This window comes from Coffea arabica, chromosome 2e, assembly GCF_036785885.1.
Source record: "Coffea arabica cultivar ET-39 chromosome 2e, Coffea Arabica ET-39 HiFi, whole genome shotgun sequence".
Lineage (NCBI taxonomy): Eukaryota > Viridiplantae > Streptophyta > Magnoliopsida > Gentianales > Rubiaceae > Coffea > Coffea arabica.
The window spans coordinates 67,938,288-67,954,166 of record NC_092313.1 but is presented as its reverse complement, the minus strand read 5'-3'; the positions used below and the strand labels follow the sequence as shown (position 1 = coordinate 67,954,166).

At 34.3% G+C, this 15,879-nt stretch overlaps 1 protein-coding gene across 3 annotated transcripts; it reads right to left on the bottom strand.

Annotated features, from left to right (window-relative positions):
* Positions 1–8,449: 8,449 nt before the first annotated feature.
* Positions 8,450–15,879, bottom strand: LOC113727540 (uncharacterized). 3 transcript variants are annotated; one of them, XR_011840896.1, is made up of 5 exons: positions 13,628–15,879; positions 11,484–11,624; positions 10,267–10,442; positions 9,413–10,182; positions 8,450–9,332 (listed from the first exon to the last, which is right to left on the bottom strand). XR_011840896.1 is itself a non-coding variant. In XM_027251763.2 (4 exons), the coding sequence occupies exons 1-4, from the start codon at positions 15,393–15,395 to the stop codon at positions 9,805–9,807; spliced, it is 2,463 nt and encodes an 820-aa protein (XP_027107564.2). In that variant the 5' UTR covers positions 15,396–15,879; the 3' UTR covers positions 9,318–9,804. The 3 variants fall into 3 exon arrangements, 2 of the variants coding, with proteins under 2 accessions (XP_027107564.2, XP_071936864.1); XM_027251763.2 differs by having other exon boundaries at positions 9,318–10,182; XM_072080763.1 differs by lacking the exon at positions 11,484–11,624 and having other exon boundaries at positions 9,318–10,182; positions 13,628–15,877.

Here is a 15,879-nt window from a genome sequence, read left to right as displayed (position 1 = left end):
CTTTTGTTATATTAAAAAAAACAAAAAAGAAAATTATTGAGCAAGAATAGTAATTTTACAAAGAGATAATAGATTTTTTTCTCCTCCATTTGGATGGTTATATACGAGAGTTTTTTGTTTGCCGTGATATTTTTATGAAATGTTTATGTGAGATGAAAACATAATTAAAAATAATTGGAAAACACACACCAAATATATGCGAATGTTGACTGAAATCTTAACACTAATACTTTAGCCGAACGGCAAGAGAATCTAAACTAATGACTAGGCAAACTAGTGAGGAATTCTATATAAGTGAAGGAATTAATGGATATTTCAGATTTGTCGGGGTTCAAACTCTAACTAAAAAAAAAACTCTAACTAATTACCGTTATAAAATAAAAAAACATGAGTTATTAAAAAAAAATAGAGATCAATGTCGTGTGTTCGATGATCTAATTACAATTAACAGCCTCTACATGAGGATTTAACTCTAAATCTTACAAATAATAAATAATAAGAAAGACACGGAAGGAAACAAAATATTCTGTTTCAATTCACTAATTTCCCTTGATTACAAACTTACGACTCCAAGTCCTTTAATAGACAAACATAACCACAAATCCTATTCTAATTATAATACCAAAACATGGCTCAACTCGATTGCCTAAACCAATTTTGACATCAATTCTAATCTAGTTACCAAATAACAAATCAACTTCTAATACTACTGAAATTCTAAATATGCTTAGTTTAAAAAATGTCAACAAGCTCAAGAAATAAAGGCCTATTTGAGGATGTATTGTGTTTACAACAAAAAAAAAACTTTTAAGTGCTAAAAGTATTTCTAAACTGTTTGGTAATTAATTTCCCGTAACTTAAGGACCCCAGCTTTTGGCTTCAATCACACTTCTCCGAAAAGCCAATATTTGGTGCTTCTTGAATTACTTTTACGTTAAAAAATGTTTTAGATTTAAAATTTGATATTTTTATCCTACATTAGTAGAATGCTTTACTCAACACTTCTGGAATGCTTATAAATACGATTGTTCAATAAGTAGGAGTAACACTTCTACATGATGAGTGCCCTTCGTGAAAACAAAGTGATGTAATTATGTCATTCTTAATTCTTTATTTGTAGGTCCAAATGGTGTAGGAAAATAAAGTTTCTTTTTTTTTTTAAGTTAAATACTTGATTTACGTTTGCTAGTGTTCCTAGAATTTGTCGTAACTCATAATTTTCTCAACTAAAAAAGTTTGTAGCTAGAAAACTTTTAATAATTTGTTTCCTTTAATATAAATTTACAATAATCATTACTTTAAGCCATTATCAAAAAAAAATAATATAAGTGAAATTTGAGAGTGAAATAGTGGTAAGAGAAAAGTATGTATGTAATATTCCTTTGGCATAAATTTAGTATTAATTTTAGGGCTATGTTTGTCAATATACAAATAGAAATGCTTTTTTTAAAAATTAAAACCAAACACAAGTGAGTATTAAAAGTGCTTATGTAATTATACTTTTAAAAGTACTTTTATTAAAATTACTTGTATCAGAAGTGTTTCTTTATAAGTCACCGTAATCTCAAACGGAACCTAAAGAATATTTAATGTTATTTTACGACATCGAATTTGTCAAGCAGACATTAACGTAATTTGTTCGGATATTTAATCACAATTAACAGTGTCCAAAAGTTACCTCCAAAAAAGTTTCAAAAGTCTAAGCCGTAGACCCCGTCCTTCTTCTCTGTTTCAAAAGTCCCGCTTTTTCTCTCTTAATTATTTTCTATCTCCTAAATTTTTATATCGGAAATGTTTTCCATTTCTAAGATTTTCTTTTGGTGTGTTTCTTAATTTTCTCAAATTTGCTTTTCGCATTAGCTTTTTTATTTTTGAAATGTTGTAGCATATGTAAAATTCATGTTTTTGGTTGTGCTCGTTAAATAATAGGTCTGGCTATGAAGACATGTACGGATTTTTTTGAAGCTGTAGGATTCATTAGAATTTCGAGGAAAATTGCCATCAAAAGTTTTATCGTTTGTTTTATTTTTCAGCATAGAAAAGATTTTTTTAATAAAATTATCTATCTATAACAAATACACACACATATGTACGTACGTACGTGTCATTTTGAAGAGGTGATGTGACATTTTGTTGTTAACGAAGGTCACCAAACCCCACATTGAAATGAAAATGAAAATGAAAATGAAAATGAAAAGAGTTGGTAGATTTTCAGAAAGAGCAAGGACAAGGATCCAAGTCCCTACTTGGGATACTTGAAATAGAAACAAAATGCACCAAACCTGAATAAAGAATCCAGCGTAGTTGTAACTGGGGCCATAGGTATCTAACTGTTTATCTCTGTTCCCCTCCAAAATTAACAAAGAAATTGACCAATTTCATGTCTTAAATTGACGAATTCAAAAGGACGTAAACTCAACCCCAATATTATGAACGTGTATCAATTTCTCCCCAAAATTGAATTTTGATAAACTTTTAGGTTTAAGAGCCATACACCTCAGCTATATCTTACATTATTATTTGAGGGTTATGAACCAACTAAATGATGAAAACAAAAGCAAAAGGCAAACTAATTAACCCTCCTACTTTACTGATGAGTAAATCTTTAATTATTTGAAGGAAGGAATAATTTCAGACATCATTCCTGAGATTTTTTATTATATCACTTAACACCCTTAAAGTTTTTAAAATAGAACTATCTTTCTCTATTTGTGTTAACAAAGGTCACTCAGCCGCTTTTCTCTGCATGGAAAAAAAAAATCAAAAGAAAAGAATTGGCATCCTTTGCTACTTCATATAGAAATAAATTTGCATGTAATTGAAATAGAGGGCTATACGTATCTAACTATTTTCTCCATTACAAAAAGAGTGATGATATATATTCATCCGAATTTCTAAAGCTCAATGTTACAAGTTTTAATTATTAATATACTGTGTAAGTTTCTATAATTCTGGAGGTTGAGATATGCTAAAGCTCTAGGTATATTCATAATTTGTAGGACTTGGGTTTAAGTCAAGGATTTAGATATATTTGAACTCTATGTAACTTCGTATATTTTAAAATTTATGTCTATGTTTCTTAGTATCCGAAATCTTTAAAATGTGTATAATTTTCTTTACAAAAATTATATTTTTTGTCCCTTTTTTTCTTTGTTTTCTTTCAAAAGACAAAATTTTATATTGATAATTGTCAAATGATTAAGGTACTTTTGAAAGAATTTTGTTGACATCAATTTGGTTGAAATGGTAAAAAATTTGACCCGGTGAAGTGAATGTGTAACTTCAAAATTTCTAATAAATATAAATCTTTTTTTTATTTTTGTGATAAATTAAGAAAACAGCAGGAAGGAACCAAATAAATGTTTGTAAATATGCTAGTTTGTTTTTTCACAATAAAGATGAATAAAAAGACTTTTAGTTTATTGTCAATCATTTCCTGACCAGTTGTAAGTTGTAACTTCAAGTCTTTGCTCATTTGTATAAACAAAGTTGCAAAACGTCTCAATTTGATCCCTCAAACTACAACACTTCCATTTTGGTCCTCCTAAATAGAATACAATCTCAATTTGCTCTTCAAAGAAACAAAAAAAAAAATCTTAATCTGGTAATCCAAATTGAAAAATTGTTCCAACCTTGTCCTCCAAACTTCATGTATTAATGGTTCAATAAATATGGAAAAAAAATCAAATTGCAACTACAAAACCAAGCAAAATTTATTCATCACTTACTAAAATTTTTTCCTAATTTATTGATTTCAATGAGAAATGCCTTCTTCAGCTAAGTTAAAATTTTGTACACTTATTTCTTTTTTCTCTTTGATGAAACTTCTGAATTGCTCTATATCCATGTCACAAGTAACTTAAAAAAGATTGCACCTTTATGATCAGTACAATATGGAACGAATGCTTCTTGGACTTGCAAAACAAAAGCAACTTTGCTATTTTTGTAGTATAATCTTTTCTGTAATCAGGGAATAGTTAATGTCTTTGATAAAATAGGCTTGGAGCATCAATTTGGAACATGCTTATTAGTTTGAAGGGACAAATTGAGATTTTTGGTTTGAGGGGCCAAATTGAGATTTTTCGGCTGTTTGGAGAATCAATGTATGTTTTCAGTACGGGGACTGAATTGAGATGTTATACTATTTAGGTGGACCAAATTGAGAATTTTTTAGTTTTTAAATTCACATTGGAGGACCAAAATGAAATTAACCGAATTTGAAATATTGTACTTTCTTTCTTGCTTACTAGATTGGGTTTGAGATCCGAAACATACGGTACTTGTCTATAATATATGAAGACAAAAACGAAAGAAAAAAGAAAATAGATGAGGGAAAAAATATGGTAGGACCAAAAGGGAAATTAAGATGTGCCATGTGTGTAGTAACCAAATACTATGTTTAACCAGTTGGGATCCTCTATGCCACTATTATTCGGTGTCAAATTCAGTGCTAATTCCACTTATCACGTGAAGATAGAAAAAATTTATATAAATATCACATAACAAGTTCAATAAATAGGATATTTAACATAAATATAGAAGTGGTACAAAATTGCAACCGAAAAAGTGGCGCCGAAAATCTCATATGATTAAAAAGTCTGGACAAGTACACTTGACCACAAATAGAGACATTGTATCACCTGCCCACCAAACCCCTCCCACCAACCCCAAAGTCACCATCGCAAAAACATTTTCTTGGTTCAAGAAAGTGGGAAAATTGGCCATGTCTACTAGGCAACACCTCATGCATTAGTCAAAATAAGGTCCACAAAAGTTGTTGTTGTTGTTGTTGTTGTTGTTGAGCTTCAACTCTTTGACCCAACTTGTATATGAATAAGGTTTTTGAAAGTTTTAATTGTAAACTTGAGAGTTTTGAAAAAGAGAGCAACCATCAGAATTTAGGCACTAGCATTACCTTACCGACCAATGCCTCCCCCAACCTTATCCACAGAAGAACAAAATGTAACTTGGTAGGTAATCTTATCCACTATTGGGTTAATTCATTATACCACATTAAAGCTGCTTACAATCTTTTTAGTTTTTTTTTTCATCGATACGACAGAGGACTTGAAGAGGTTAAGGGAAATCGAAGGAGACTAAACCATCCTACCGACTCAAACGAGTGCTGAAAGCCACTTAAAGTGACTTGTCACATTTTGTGGCCAATGATGAGAGATAGGATTTGATCTCTTGACCTCCCACCTCACCAACTTTGGTGGTCGCCGTTGAACTAAGTTGGATGATTTTTTAGTTGTTGTTTTAAATTGTTGTTGTTGTTGGTGGTCGTGGTTGACATTACAGATTCCAGGTATTGCTTTTATGATTTGTTGACACTTTACACGTTGGTTTAAATAGTAGTAGTATGAGTTCTCCGTTGAGGTTGCAAATGAGCAAATAAAATTGACTTGACCGGGTACAAGCTATTTATTTATAGTTGGCGAATAGTTTAATTGATTAATTAAATTATGCTGGAAAATTTGAAATGCCCTCCTTTTTAATTTAGGACTACATTAAACTGTGTTTGTAGACAAGTTGTAATATCAGCTGACTGTTGTCTTGCTCGGTACATTATTGCAATTAATACGTGGGTTTTTTTTAACAAGTGTTTAAAGGGATTTACCTAAATTTTATCTGACCTACCACGAAAATGCATATTTTTTCTTGCATTTATACATTTTTCTTGATTAATCTTACCTTTTCAAAATTTTAACACCTGAAGTATATTTTAATAAGTGTTCAAGGCACCCATTAGGCAGCTCTTAGTGTGTTTGACCTAACCAAATCCAGACGAGAAAATGATAAAAGAACTAAAGAAGAAAAGCATTCAAGTAACAACAAAAAGGGAAAACCAGCAATGAATTTTTTTTTGTTTCTCTTCCTTCCTTTTCTGATAAATCTTCCATAAAGGGGTGTTTGTTTCAAAGGACCGGTCAAAATGATGGCCATGTGATTTCACGGGAATTAAATGACAGGAAACACGATTGAAAAATTCTTTTCAAACACGATTCAGAACTTTATGATTAGTTGACGATGTATAATTTTCAACATTCTTACCGACCAATGTTACAAGAAGATTTTTTCAACATTTCGTCCAACCAAATTTAGAAGAAGGAAAGAATAACTAATTTTCTATCACTTTCCCACATTGTTCCTGGCTGCACACAAACACTAATACCTTTAATGTTTTTAAATGAATTTTGTGCATCAAGGATACATGGTAACTACATTTGTGAATACTGTCCTTTTTCATTGTCATCTATTTTCTATTCACCCAAACTAAAGCTAAGCACTAATTAGTAGTCTGATAGATTAGTGCCACATAATGGCTGTAGACCTCCAAAAAAGAAAAATTAAAAGAAAGATGAACTTTCAAGAAAAAAAAAAGAAGAAATGCCTATCCAGAAGGCATCCAAAGAACACCTATTCCAATGGTTGAGCCAGGATTTGGCATTGGGGGAGGGGGAAGGGAAGAAATTGGGAGATAAAAGAACACTTATAAGTTATTCTAAAATACAAAACCTGTGATTTATTGTACTTAAAAATGTTAAATGAGAAGTAAAAGTTTAATTTTTATTACTCCGAGTGATGATTTTTGATTAAATAGAGTGTTTTTTTTTTTTTGAAATACGAAAGGAAAAAAGTACAAATATTACACTTAAGAGTACAATAATACAGATGGAAGAATAAAAGTTATAATAATAGTGTATTAGTGTTACATATTGTTAAATCAAGAAATTAATCTTCTACTAATAAATTAATAACCAGAAGAGCTACTATAAAAATCAATCGAAGATAAATTTAAAAAGCAGATGGATCATAACATTTTTGAGGAAAAAAGTCAGTTTTTTTCCCTTTCTTTTTTCTTTTGGGGTTGGAGGTGTTTTCCTATCCCCCTACCCCCCCCCCCCCCCACCCCACCAAAACTGAGGTCCTATTCAATTGAAGATACCTACCCTGAACAGGACAAGTTGGTGTGCATCTTATGTCTGCTGCCTGAATGATTAAAACCTTTGTTTGGTAGGATCTCTAGTAATTGGAATTCAAAGGGAAATTGGATTTCTTTGCTTCGAGGATTTTGCAACTATTTCTTGAATCTTCCTATATACCGTCCAAATCTGCTATACAATTTACTCTCACCCGTCGCTGTTTTAGATTTTCCGTCTTGCATGCGTACTTCGTCAGTGGGAAGATTTCGAGCCAAGAAAGTGGAACTTGAAATTTCACTCCGAAAGTGAGCAGAAAAGAACAGATTCTTTGAGAAGTAAAGGAAAGAAAAGTTCAAAAACCAAATGCACAGAAATAGGAAGGATTGTTGTATGTGAAAATATTTACAACTAAGGTAAGCTTGTGAAACTACACCGTAGGTATATAATCACTTTTTCTTTTCTACCCCTGTAAAAAAAAAGTAATTTTTTTTCTACTCTATTCTCTTAAACCTCATGATTTCTTGTTCATACACCACCTACTTGTTTTTATTAGCTCCCCTTTTCTCACAATTTTTCTTTCGCCTATCTCTTTTTGCATTCTCTCTCTCTTTTAATGAGCAATTTTTATGAGTAAAATAAAAATGTGAGAGACGCTCTAATTTAGAAGTTACATTAAAAATTACAAACCACTTTGAGACACTAATTTTTCCAAATCTATCATTATCATACTTCTTTATTCCAATACTTTAGATATTTCTACTTTTTAACCTATTTTTTAGATAGTATTTAAAATCGTTTTATACATGTTTGTCGAAGTAACGTCTCTCACATACAAAGAATCCTTTATACAATGTCTAAAATCCGATCCCCGAACCAGCTGCAACATAGATTTAGCACAATAAAACCCCTAATTTTGCTTTATACATGTTGTTAAGGCAAAGAGAGACAACAACCACCCCATATCCACTTCCTAATTTATATACAAAATATTCTTCTTTCTCACTTGACCAAATTGGATAAAAGAAATGAAATGAAAGCCAAAACTAACCCTCAAAATCTCCTGAGAGATACCTATATCGCAGCATTTGCCATTACGTATCTTTTCAGAAATACGACTTCATGTGCATGCCAAAGAGATAGCGTTAGGTACGTGTCATGCACATCTAACTCAGTTCCGTAGATTATTATGTAAAAGCCTCAATTTACTGCTAAGGTTTGTTTGGGGTTCAGTATTGACCAGCGTTGACAAAAGTCTGAATGCAGAAATTTGGCAAACTCTTGTTTGATCCTCTTATACGGTATTTAATGTTGAGGAAGGCTTGATTAGAATTTGAAAACCAAACCTTGCCAGCACCTAACGTTTAATGCTGGCCAAATCAAGAACGCAAAGCTGATTAAACAGCTTGTGGTTTCAGTTCTATTGATTACTTTTCAGCATGTTAGATAAGAAATCGTGTAAAAGTGGTACACGCTCAAGAAGCTACCGACAGAGAGGTAATCCACCAGGGTTTCACGGCATTAAGTACAAAAAATAAGTCATTTTCTGGAAGTTTTTGACAGAACAGAACTATCACAATCGAGACAAAATTTAGCATGGACCTCAAGATAGACGCACATATTTCAACATGCTCCGCAGAATATGAAGTTCGCACCATGTTATCAATGTTTAGTAAATCAAAGGTACGAACCAAAATGATTAGAATACACTTTGCAGGCTATCTGAGAATTGTTTTTGTATCTAATAAGGCTACTTGAGAATCGTTTAGGCTTCTAAACTAGGGTAGATTTCTTAAGTTTTATTAGTGTTTTTATTTGTATGTTAGAATTGTTATTTTTATTATTGGTTGCAATCAAGTCAATAAACAGACCGCGATTTTGGATGCAATTTGAGCCTTGAATCCGTCCACAAATTCTTCTTGTGGATTCAAGCCAAATGATCAATGCAGATCCACGAACTGGATGCAATTCACGCCTTGAATCTGTCCTCGGATTCAAACCAGAGAGCAACACCTTGGCAAATCCGCAACCAAAATACTAAGAAATGCAACAGCTTGTTGAATAACGCTCAACATTCCAGGCTAAGTGGTGACATTCGTTACTAATTAGGATGCTTCTTAACAGTCCTCAAGCAATATTTTTAGCTGCCAGCCTGCCACAGTCCATGCATTCCAAAGACAATACCTGGTAATAAGAACAACCAGGAAACGAGAAGGAAACAAAATCGTCCACACTGTGCCAAGGATGCCCAAAACAAATGACCACTTTTCTTTCAAAAACAACTGTGTTCAATCCTTGATCCAACGATGAAGTTTCAACTGTCCAAAAGGCCGTTCGCCTGGTACCTGTTTCAGTGAGCAGAACAAAAGAACCCCCTAGTGGATTTCATCTGAGTGAATACCAAAAGACCTGCACAAAATGATGATTAAACTACACAGGAAAGCCTAACAAATGGTCAATCTCCAAATATGCTAGAGTAAGCTAGCTACCATCTAAAATCCAGGAGAGTGGTGTTGCAGTTGTTAGGCATTGGTACCAACATAACTGCAAAAAATGGCTAGAAGGTAGATGCCATTAGTAGACCTACATTACAGAAAATTCCATATTCTGAATAGAAGTGGTTTTCCGTACACCGGAATTTGTTAGAAAACTGCAACTCGGTAAAAGGCTGCTCTCTCCAGCAATCCACTATGGTGAAAAGCCATTATAGACCATCCCAAAGTGACTTGAAGAAAGCCAGGATGCAAAATATTCCTACTTGCAGCAACCTTTAAGTAACCATCCAAGTAGTTGACATGAGTTGAGCCTCCCAGGCTACAATGTCCTTATCTGAGGTCCATAACTTTCAGTGTACAAGCCCACTGTGGTGCTTAGAAGATGGTTAGACTGAGTGGAAGTTTTGACCATTAGCAAGTTGAAAATTATGGGTTGTTTCCGGAAGAGCCAACCTTCGCGACTTATTTTGTGAAGGCAATCGAGCCTCATTGATGATGGCATCATCTGAAAGAGGAGGTTTCTCATTGTCCTTTTCTTTCACCTCAGCCTTTTGTGCAGAAGACAGTTCTTTGCTTGGGTCCAGTTTTGGCAATTCCTCTGAAATTGGTGCTGACAATGAAGTCTTCAAGTTTGCCCTACGGCTTTCCAGCTGTATAACTCTTTGTCTGAGTTGATTAGGTGAGTATTCACGTTCAAGACCACGATCTATGATGGACTTGATAGCAGATTTAAGAGCAGAGATTTCATTCACCAAAGCCTTAATCTGTAAGCAAGTTTGAAAACCCGATCACAGTACTAGAGTTAAAATCAAATTAGACAAAGCGGTTCACAAGTAAGGACCACGTACTTGTGCCTCAGGAGTATTTTGTCCCTCATTACACAATGTTTTAGCTACCTGCTTTGAATGTGAGACATGCTTCTTCACTAGAGCTATGGGTGGAATTTTATCAACCAGATTGAACTCATAAACATATTCAAATGCAAGAAGATACCGCTTCTTTTTAGTGAGATCCATGATAAAGCCTGCGTTGTACAGAGAATTAGTTTTTTCAGGAAGAAAAAGTAGGAAGCTGTGAGCGGTCAAGATGAACAGTATTGAGAAACATAAACAACCTGCCTGAATCAAAGTATCCAAGCAAACACTAAGAAATAGTTCTAAGAAAGTGCATCAAAAAATCCCCAATAAGCAAGCTATAATTCAGCTAGAGTTCATAGATAATTCAGCACCAGAAATCACAAAAGCGTCGACATTCTACAAACCAAATTCCTAAAAGCAAATGACATGCATACTGAAAGTGCATTTGTAGGCATAAGAAGAAATTATCAACATTGTACATATAACTAATAACCTTTCCTATTCTCCCAAATAATTGCAGTAATCAACTTCAAATGTTGTTCAACTCATTTATGCAGAATGCATTGTTTGATCCAGATCTAGTTTTCCACTCCCAACTACCTTTTCCAGTAACTGGACAATCCACTTACAGTTTCAAAGGTGATAATAGTAGTAAGAACACCCTCAGCATTCATTCCTCCTATGGCAGCAACTCTAATAGGCATATGTGCTGAATATCTCCTCCATCCAAGCTCTGCGTAAACCTAGATTCAGCACATAACAGACTTGCACCCTGGAGGAAAGTCATTTCAACACACTATCCTCAAGAGAGCTACTTAGTACTTGTTCTTATGCCTGTTTCCTCTAAAAGTTTTAATTTCTTGATCAAATTTCCTGTATTAAATTGTTCTGTGTGTCTAAACTAGTAGCTTACATGAGTTTGCCCAAGAGAAAAAAATTTGGGTGGAAACAATTCAACCTATGTTAAGGGTACATATATTTATATTTCTTTTCTTAAGAGCTGAGAGGGGTGGCAGCAGAGAAGATGGAAGGAGTGGAAATGGAAAACCACATAATGTGAGTTTACAAATCAATTGCTTATTTTTACCTTTTTCACCTCATATATATTTCATAATATTAATTTTTAAAACACAAAACAAATCCTATATTATCACTACGTTCTAGTCTCCCCAAATTGCCAAGGAAAGTTGGGAAGCAGTAGTTCTAACCTCCTCCCAAATTATTTGAGCTCCAGCCTGGAGAAATAAGACAACCACCAACGCATTTAAGCAGACCTTCCCCCTGGCCCTTCCCTCCTACCGATAGAATTTTTCCCTCGAAATGTTGCATTAACCCAATACATATTCTCTCTGTCAGCGAAGGGAGAGATGAAAATGGTCAATGAGAAAAAATTGCAAAAAGGAATATGTGACAGCAGAACCAAAAGAAGTGGAAAGTGACTCAAACTTCACAGATATTTGAGATGAGAAAACTTCAATATGAGATGAAGCTCAATATTCGGATGCCACTGTTACGGTAAATCATTCAGTGCATCAACACAAAGGGGCAAAAGAGGACTAGATTCTCAGCCTATTAGCTGAACAAGGATGTACAACCATTGAGATTGTAAAAGAAATGAAAATTCTATTACTCCATTCTCAGGGCCAGTTCTCGTTTGCCTCAGCTTTTGTTAAGCTGTCCATGGAAATGACTTCTCAAAATAATAATAATAATAATAAGTGAAAGGAACCAAACTTGTGTACAAAAGCACCTAGGGCTGCTCCCCACAGTCCAATTATTTTCACTTAAACTTGGCTTGTAGAAAAAAAAAAAAAAAAAACTAAACACCAAGAGGAAACCTCTAAATGCCAATAAACTTTTAGAAGCTAAGATCAACTAATTTTCAGCAACCAAAAGCATGCGCTAAGTGTCTGATCAGTTCCCCAGTATTTTACTTCAAAGAGGACAATAAAAAGCTATCAGTTGTTTTTGAGAGACTGAAAGAACTAGCACACAACTAGAAGGGGAAAATCTACCAAAAAGAAACCTAGTATTCTCTTTCACCCTAAGAACATCTTTGCAGTTAATGGAACATATACACTTCACAAAACTGATTCAACCAGCCCTTGATCATTCCAACTGTTTCATTGGTTTTCAATACTCCACAAGAGCAAAATAAATAAATAAATAAAATGAAATAAGAATAAAATATAAATAAAAAGAAAGTTCATTGTAAAACTTCTAATAATCCCATATTTTATTGAAATATAATTGGAAAATATTACAAACACACACACCATTCCCTTCATTGCGATAATTCATTCCATGAATATCATAACACCAGCACTAAAAACTAACATTCCAATTGAAAATAGACACTTACAACTACTGTCGTCATAGTGCCAGCACTAGGAAGTTAATGATACTACACAAGTGAAAGTAATTGCAGTGGCAATCAAAGTGGCAGCCGTACTGGCACTGAAATCAACATGCAACAGCAGCATTAATGGGATGTGCTCAAATGGCCATAATTACACGAACAGAAATTCATTGCGACTGCACGTGGCGCAAGTACAGTAAACATAGATGTAATCATCACTCCTCTTCCACAGGCATGCTTAAGAACAGGGCCTTTAGAGATGGCAGGACTACCAAGACTAAGACAACTTCAACAGTAGTGCCTTCATAATACTTCTGTACTCTTTGTAAGATTCCAATATGGCCCAGTAACTATTAGAATAAATTAGTCTCAACCTCCCCATAGCATGTCAAAATCCTAAAGAGGCCCCTCATCTAGTTATCTCATCCATTCCAAAAGAAATAGAATCTTGAAATAAGATATTGATATTAAAAAAAGGAAAATTACATGTAGTAAAAAACAGAGCACTTGCAAATGCGGTCTACAATTTCAGGTTTTATCAACAGATAATTTCGTATAAGGACAAATAAATTTTACATAAGTATACAACTGAATAACTGCAAATGGTATTAATTGAATGAAGGTACAACTCCCAAAACAACAAAAAAAAAATCTTAAAATTAGTTAATTGGAGGAAAAGAGAGCAGGGCAATTTATAATGTCCAAAAATGAAAAAAAACTACTAAAAGCACTAAATTGGATTTGTCAATCCAATATGATATTTCTTTGCAATTCTCCGAAGCAATCCTAAATGACAAGTATGCTTAACTTAAAGAGCAATCAGAAGTAAGACAACAAAAAAGCAAGTCTTAACAAAAAAAATAAAATCAAGCATACATTTCAGCTCATTTTGTAAAATCGTTTGTAAGACAAAGCAAATAACCAAAGAAAGTAAGTGTGAATGTCATGTGTCAAAATTTGGCAGGACTGATTGAAAAAGACACTGAAAATCACCAGGGATTTTATCTGTCAAACCAAGAAGACGACACAATTCAGGTGTCTTCTGATTCTGAGCAACAATCTCTAAAAAGTTCATGACCTCCTTTACGTCAAATGCAGAAGCCAAGTCAAAGGACGCCAAAAGATACAAGAAGCCCAAGACCTCCAATACATTTCCAGTTTCAATAATTGCCTTCCATTCACTAGCAAGTTTCAATGCTCCACTTTTTGCAGAAGGTTGAATCTGTGGGGAAAGTCTAAGTAGCTGCTCTAACAAAAGGATACAACAACTGGCAACCCTTCCCTCAAACACCATATCCACCTTCCTCAAATAGGGAGGGTAAAGTGCCTCCACTGCAGTTAGTACAAAGTATACAGGGTCTCCGGATGATTGAAGATCCTTAAAAACTTCATCTGGTGACTCAAGGTTCACTTCACGCTCATTTAGAAACATACGGATATCCAGCTGATCCAACTCCACAGCAAATGTAAATTGACGAGAAGTGGAGTTACTGATAGCTCTCTCATCAACTACCGTTTCAACTGGATTTGTCGTCAGACAAGCATGAAGTTTATCAGCAAGTTTTTCCTCTTTCAATTCAAGCTCTTTTTCCCTCAAATCATATTCCTTAATCCTATCCTCAAATTCCTTCTTTTTCAGTTCCAATTCTCTATTTCCTTTTTCGAGTAACTCTTTTTCCAGTTGGTATTCCTCTTTCTTTTTCTTTCCCAGTTGCTTCTCCATCACCTCAACTTCTTCCCTTTTCCTTTTTAATTGCCTCTCCCTGACTTCAACTTCTTCTTCTTTCTTTTCCAATTGCTTCTCCCTCATTTCAAGTTCTTTTATGCCCTTAATCCTATCCTCAAGTTCTTTCCTTTTCACTTCCAATTCTTTACTTCCCTTTTGGAGCAGCTCCTTTTCCAATAGGCATTCCTTCTCTTTCAAATGAACCTCCTGCAAACACTTTTGTGTAATCTCATATTGTTTCTCTCTCTCTTCCAATTGCTTCTCCCGTATATCTAGTTCTTTTTGTCGCTTTTCGTTTACCGCTCGTTCAAACTCAATCGCTTTCTCCTTAAACTCAAGATCCTCTCTCATTAATCTCACCTCTTTCTCCTTCATCTCAATTTCCCTTTCGCGCTCCACCCTCATCGCAGCCAACTCCTCGGAACCAACTCTTTTTTCGCATTCCATAACATTTTTCTCCCTCTCATCAAGCTCACTCTCTCTCCTCTCAATTTCTTTGCTCCACTGCTCAAGACCCTCCTCTTTCAACCACAACTCCCTAAGCCTCTCCTCCATCAATATCTCCAGCGCGACTGTCTCATTCTTCTCATTCTCCAACTTCCCAAAAAGCCCTTCTGCGGCCTTCTCTTTCTCACTCAATTTCACTTCTCTCTTCCTAAACTCCTCATCAAACTCCTCCTTTTTCAAAGCCCACTCCTTCTCTTTCAACTCCAACTCCTCCATCCCTTTCTGTTGCAACAAAATCAAATCCTTCTCTTTATCCTCAACTTCCTTAACTTTCAACCCCAACTCTTCAAAATTCTGGCTCAACGAGTCCCGAACAGAGTCCAAGTGCTTCTCCCTGGACTCAAGTTCACTCAGGCATTCTATCAAACACTTTTGGGATGTCTCCAGATGCTTCTCAAAATCCCTGCAATCAAGCATAACCATCATAATTGATTTCCTGAGGCTATCTCTCTTGGCCTCTGTAGATTCAAGATTCTCAGACATCTTTTCCAGCACTCCCATCCCTTTACTCGCATGAAATTTTCGCATGCAACTAAGAATTTTACTGCAGATTACATTACTAAAAAACGGAACTTTACTATTTGGAAGAAGATGGGAAAAAAAAAGAAGAAGAGAACTTGACGAACCCTGTACATAAAAGCCAGTTTCCAAAGGGCGGGGAAATAAAAAAAATTTTTAAAAAAATAAAAAACTAATTTTCCTTATTAGATTAGGCACCAATTCTTTGCATTATTGTGTAAGGAAACCTTGAAAGCTAACCGTTTTGTTTTGTGCCATATTTATCATTTTTGTTATAAAACTAATGCTAATGTGATACAGGCTTTGATTTTTTTATGTGGTGGTGCCATATTTATCCTTTTTGTTATAAAACTAATTCTAATGTGACATAGGTTTTGAGTTACTTATGTGGTGGATAATATGTTAAAAAAAATAGGAAAATTAAAGAGTTCAGAAGAAGATAAAAGTAAGAAAAGAACTATTTTTTCATTTATTCAAATGAAACTTCAGTTTT

Excerpts from the sequence above, each read along its gene's own strand:
- LOC113727540 (XM_027251763.2), bottom strand. The coding sequence starts at position 15,395 with ATGCGAAAATTTCATGCGAGTAAAGGGATGGGAGTGCTGGAAAAGATG. Across the intron at positions 11,625-13,627 it reads TTTGACAGATAAAATCCCTG|AGAGAATATGTATTGGGTTA; the intron begins GTGATTTTCAGT and ends CTTCGCTGACAG. Across the intron at positions 10,183-10,266 it reads AAAATACTCCTGAGGCACAA|ATTAAGGCTTTGGTGAATGA; the intron begins GTACGTGGTCCT and ends ACTTGCTTACAG.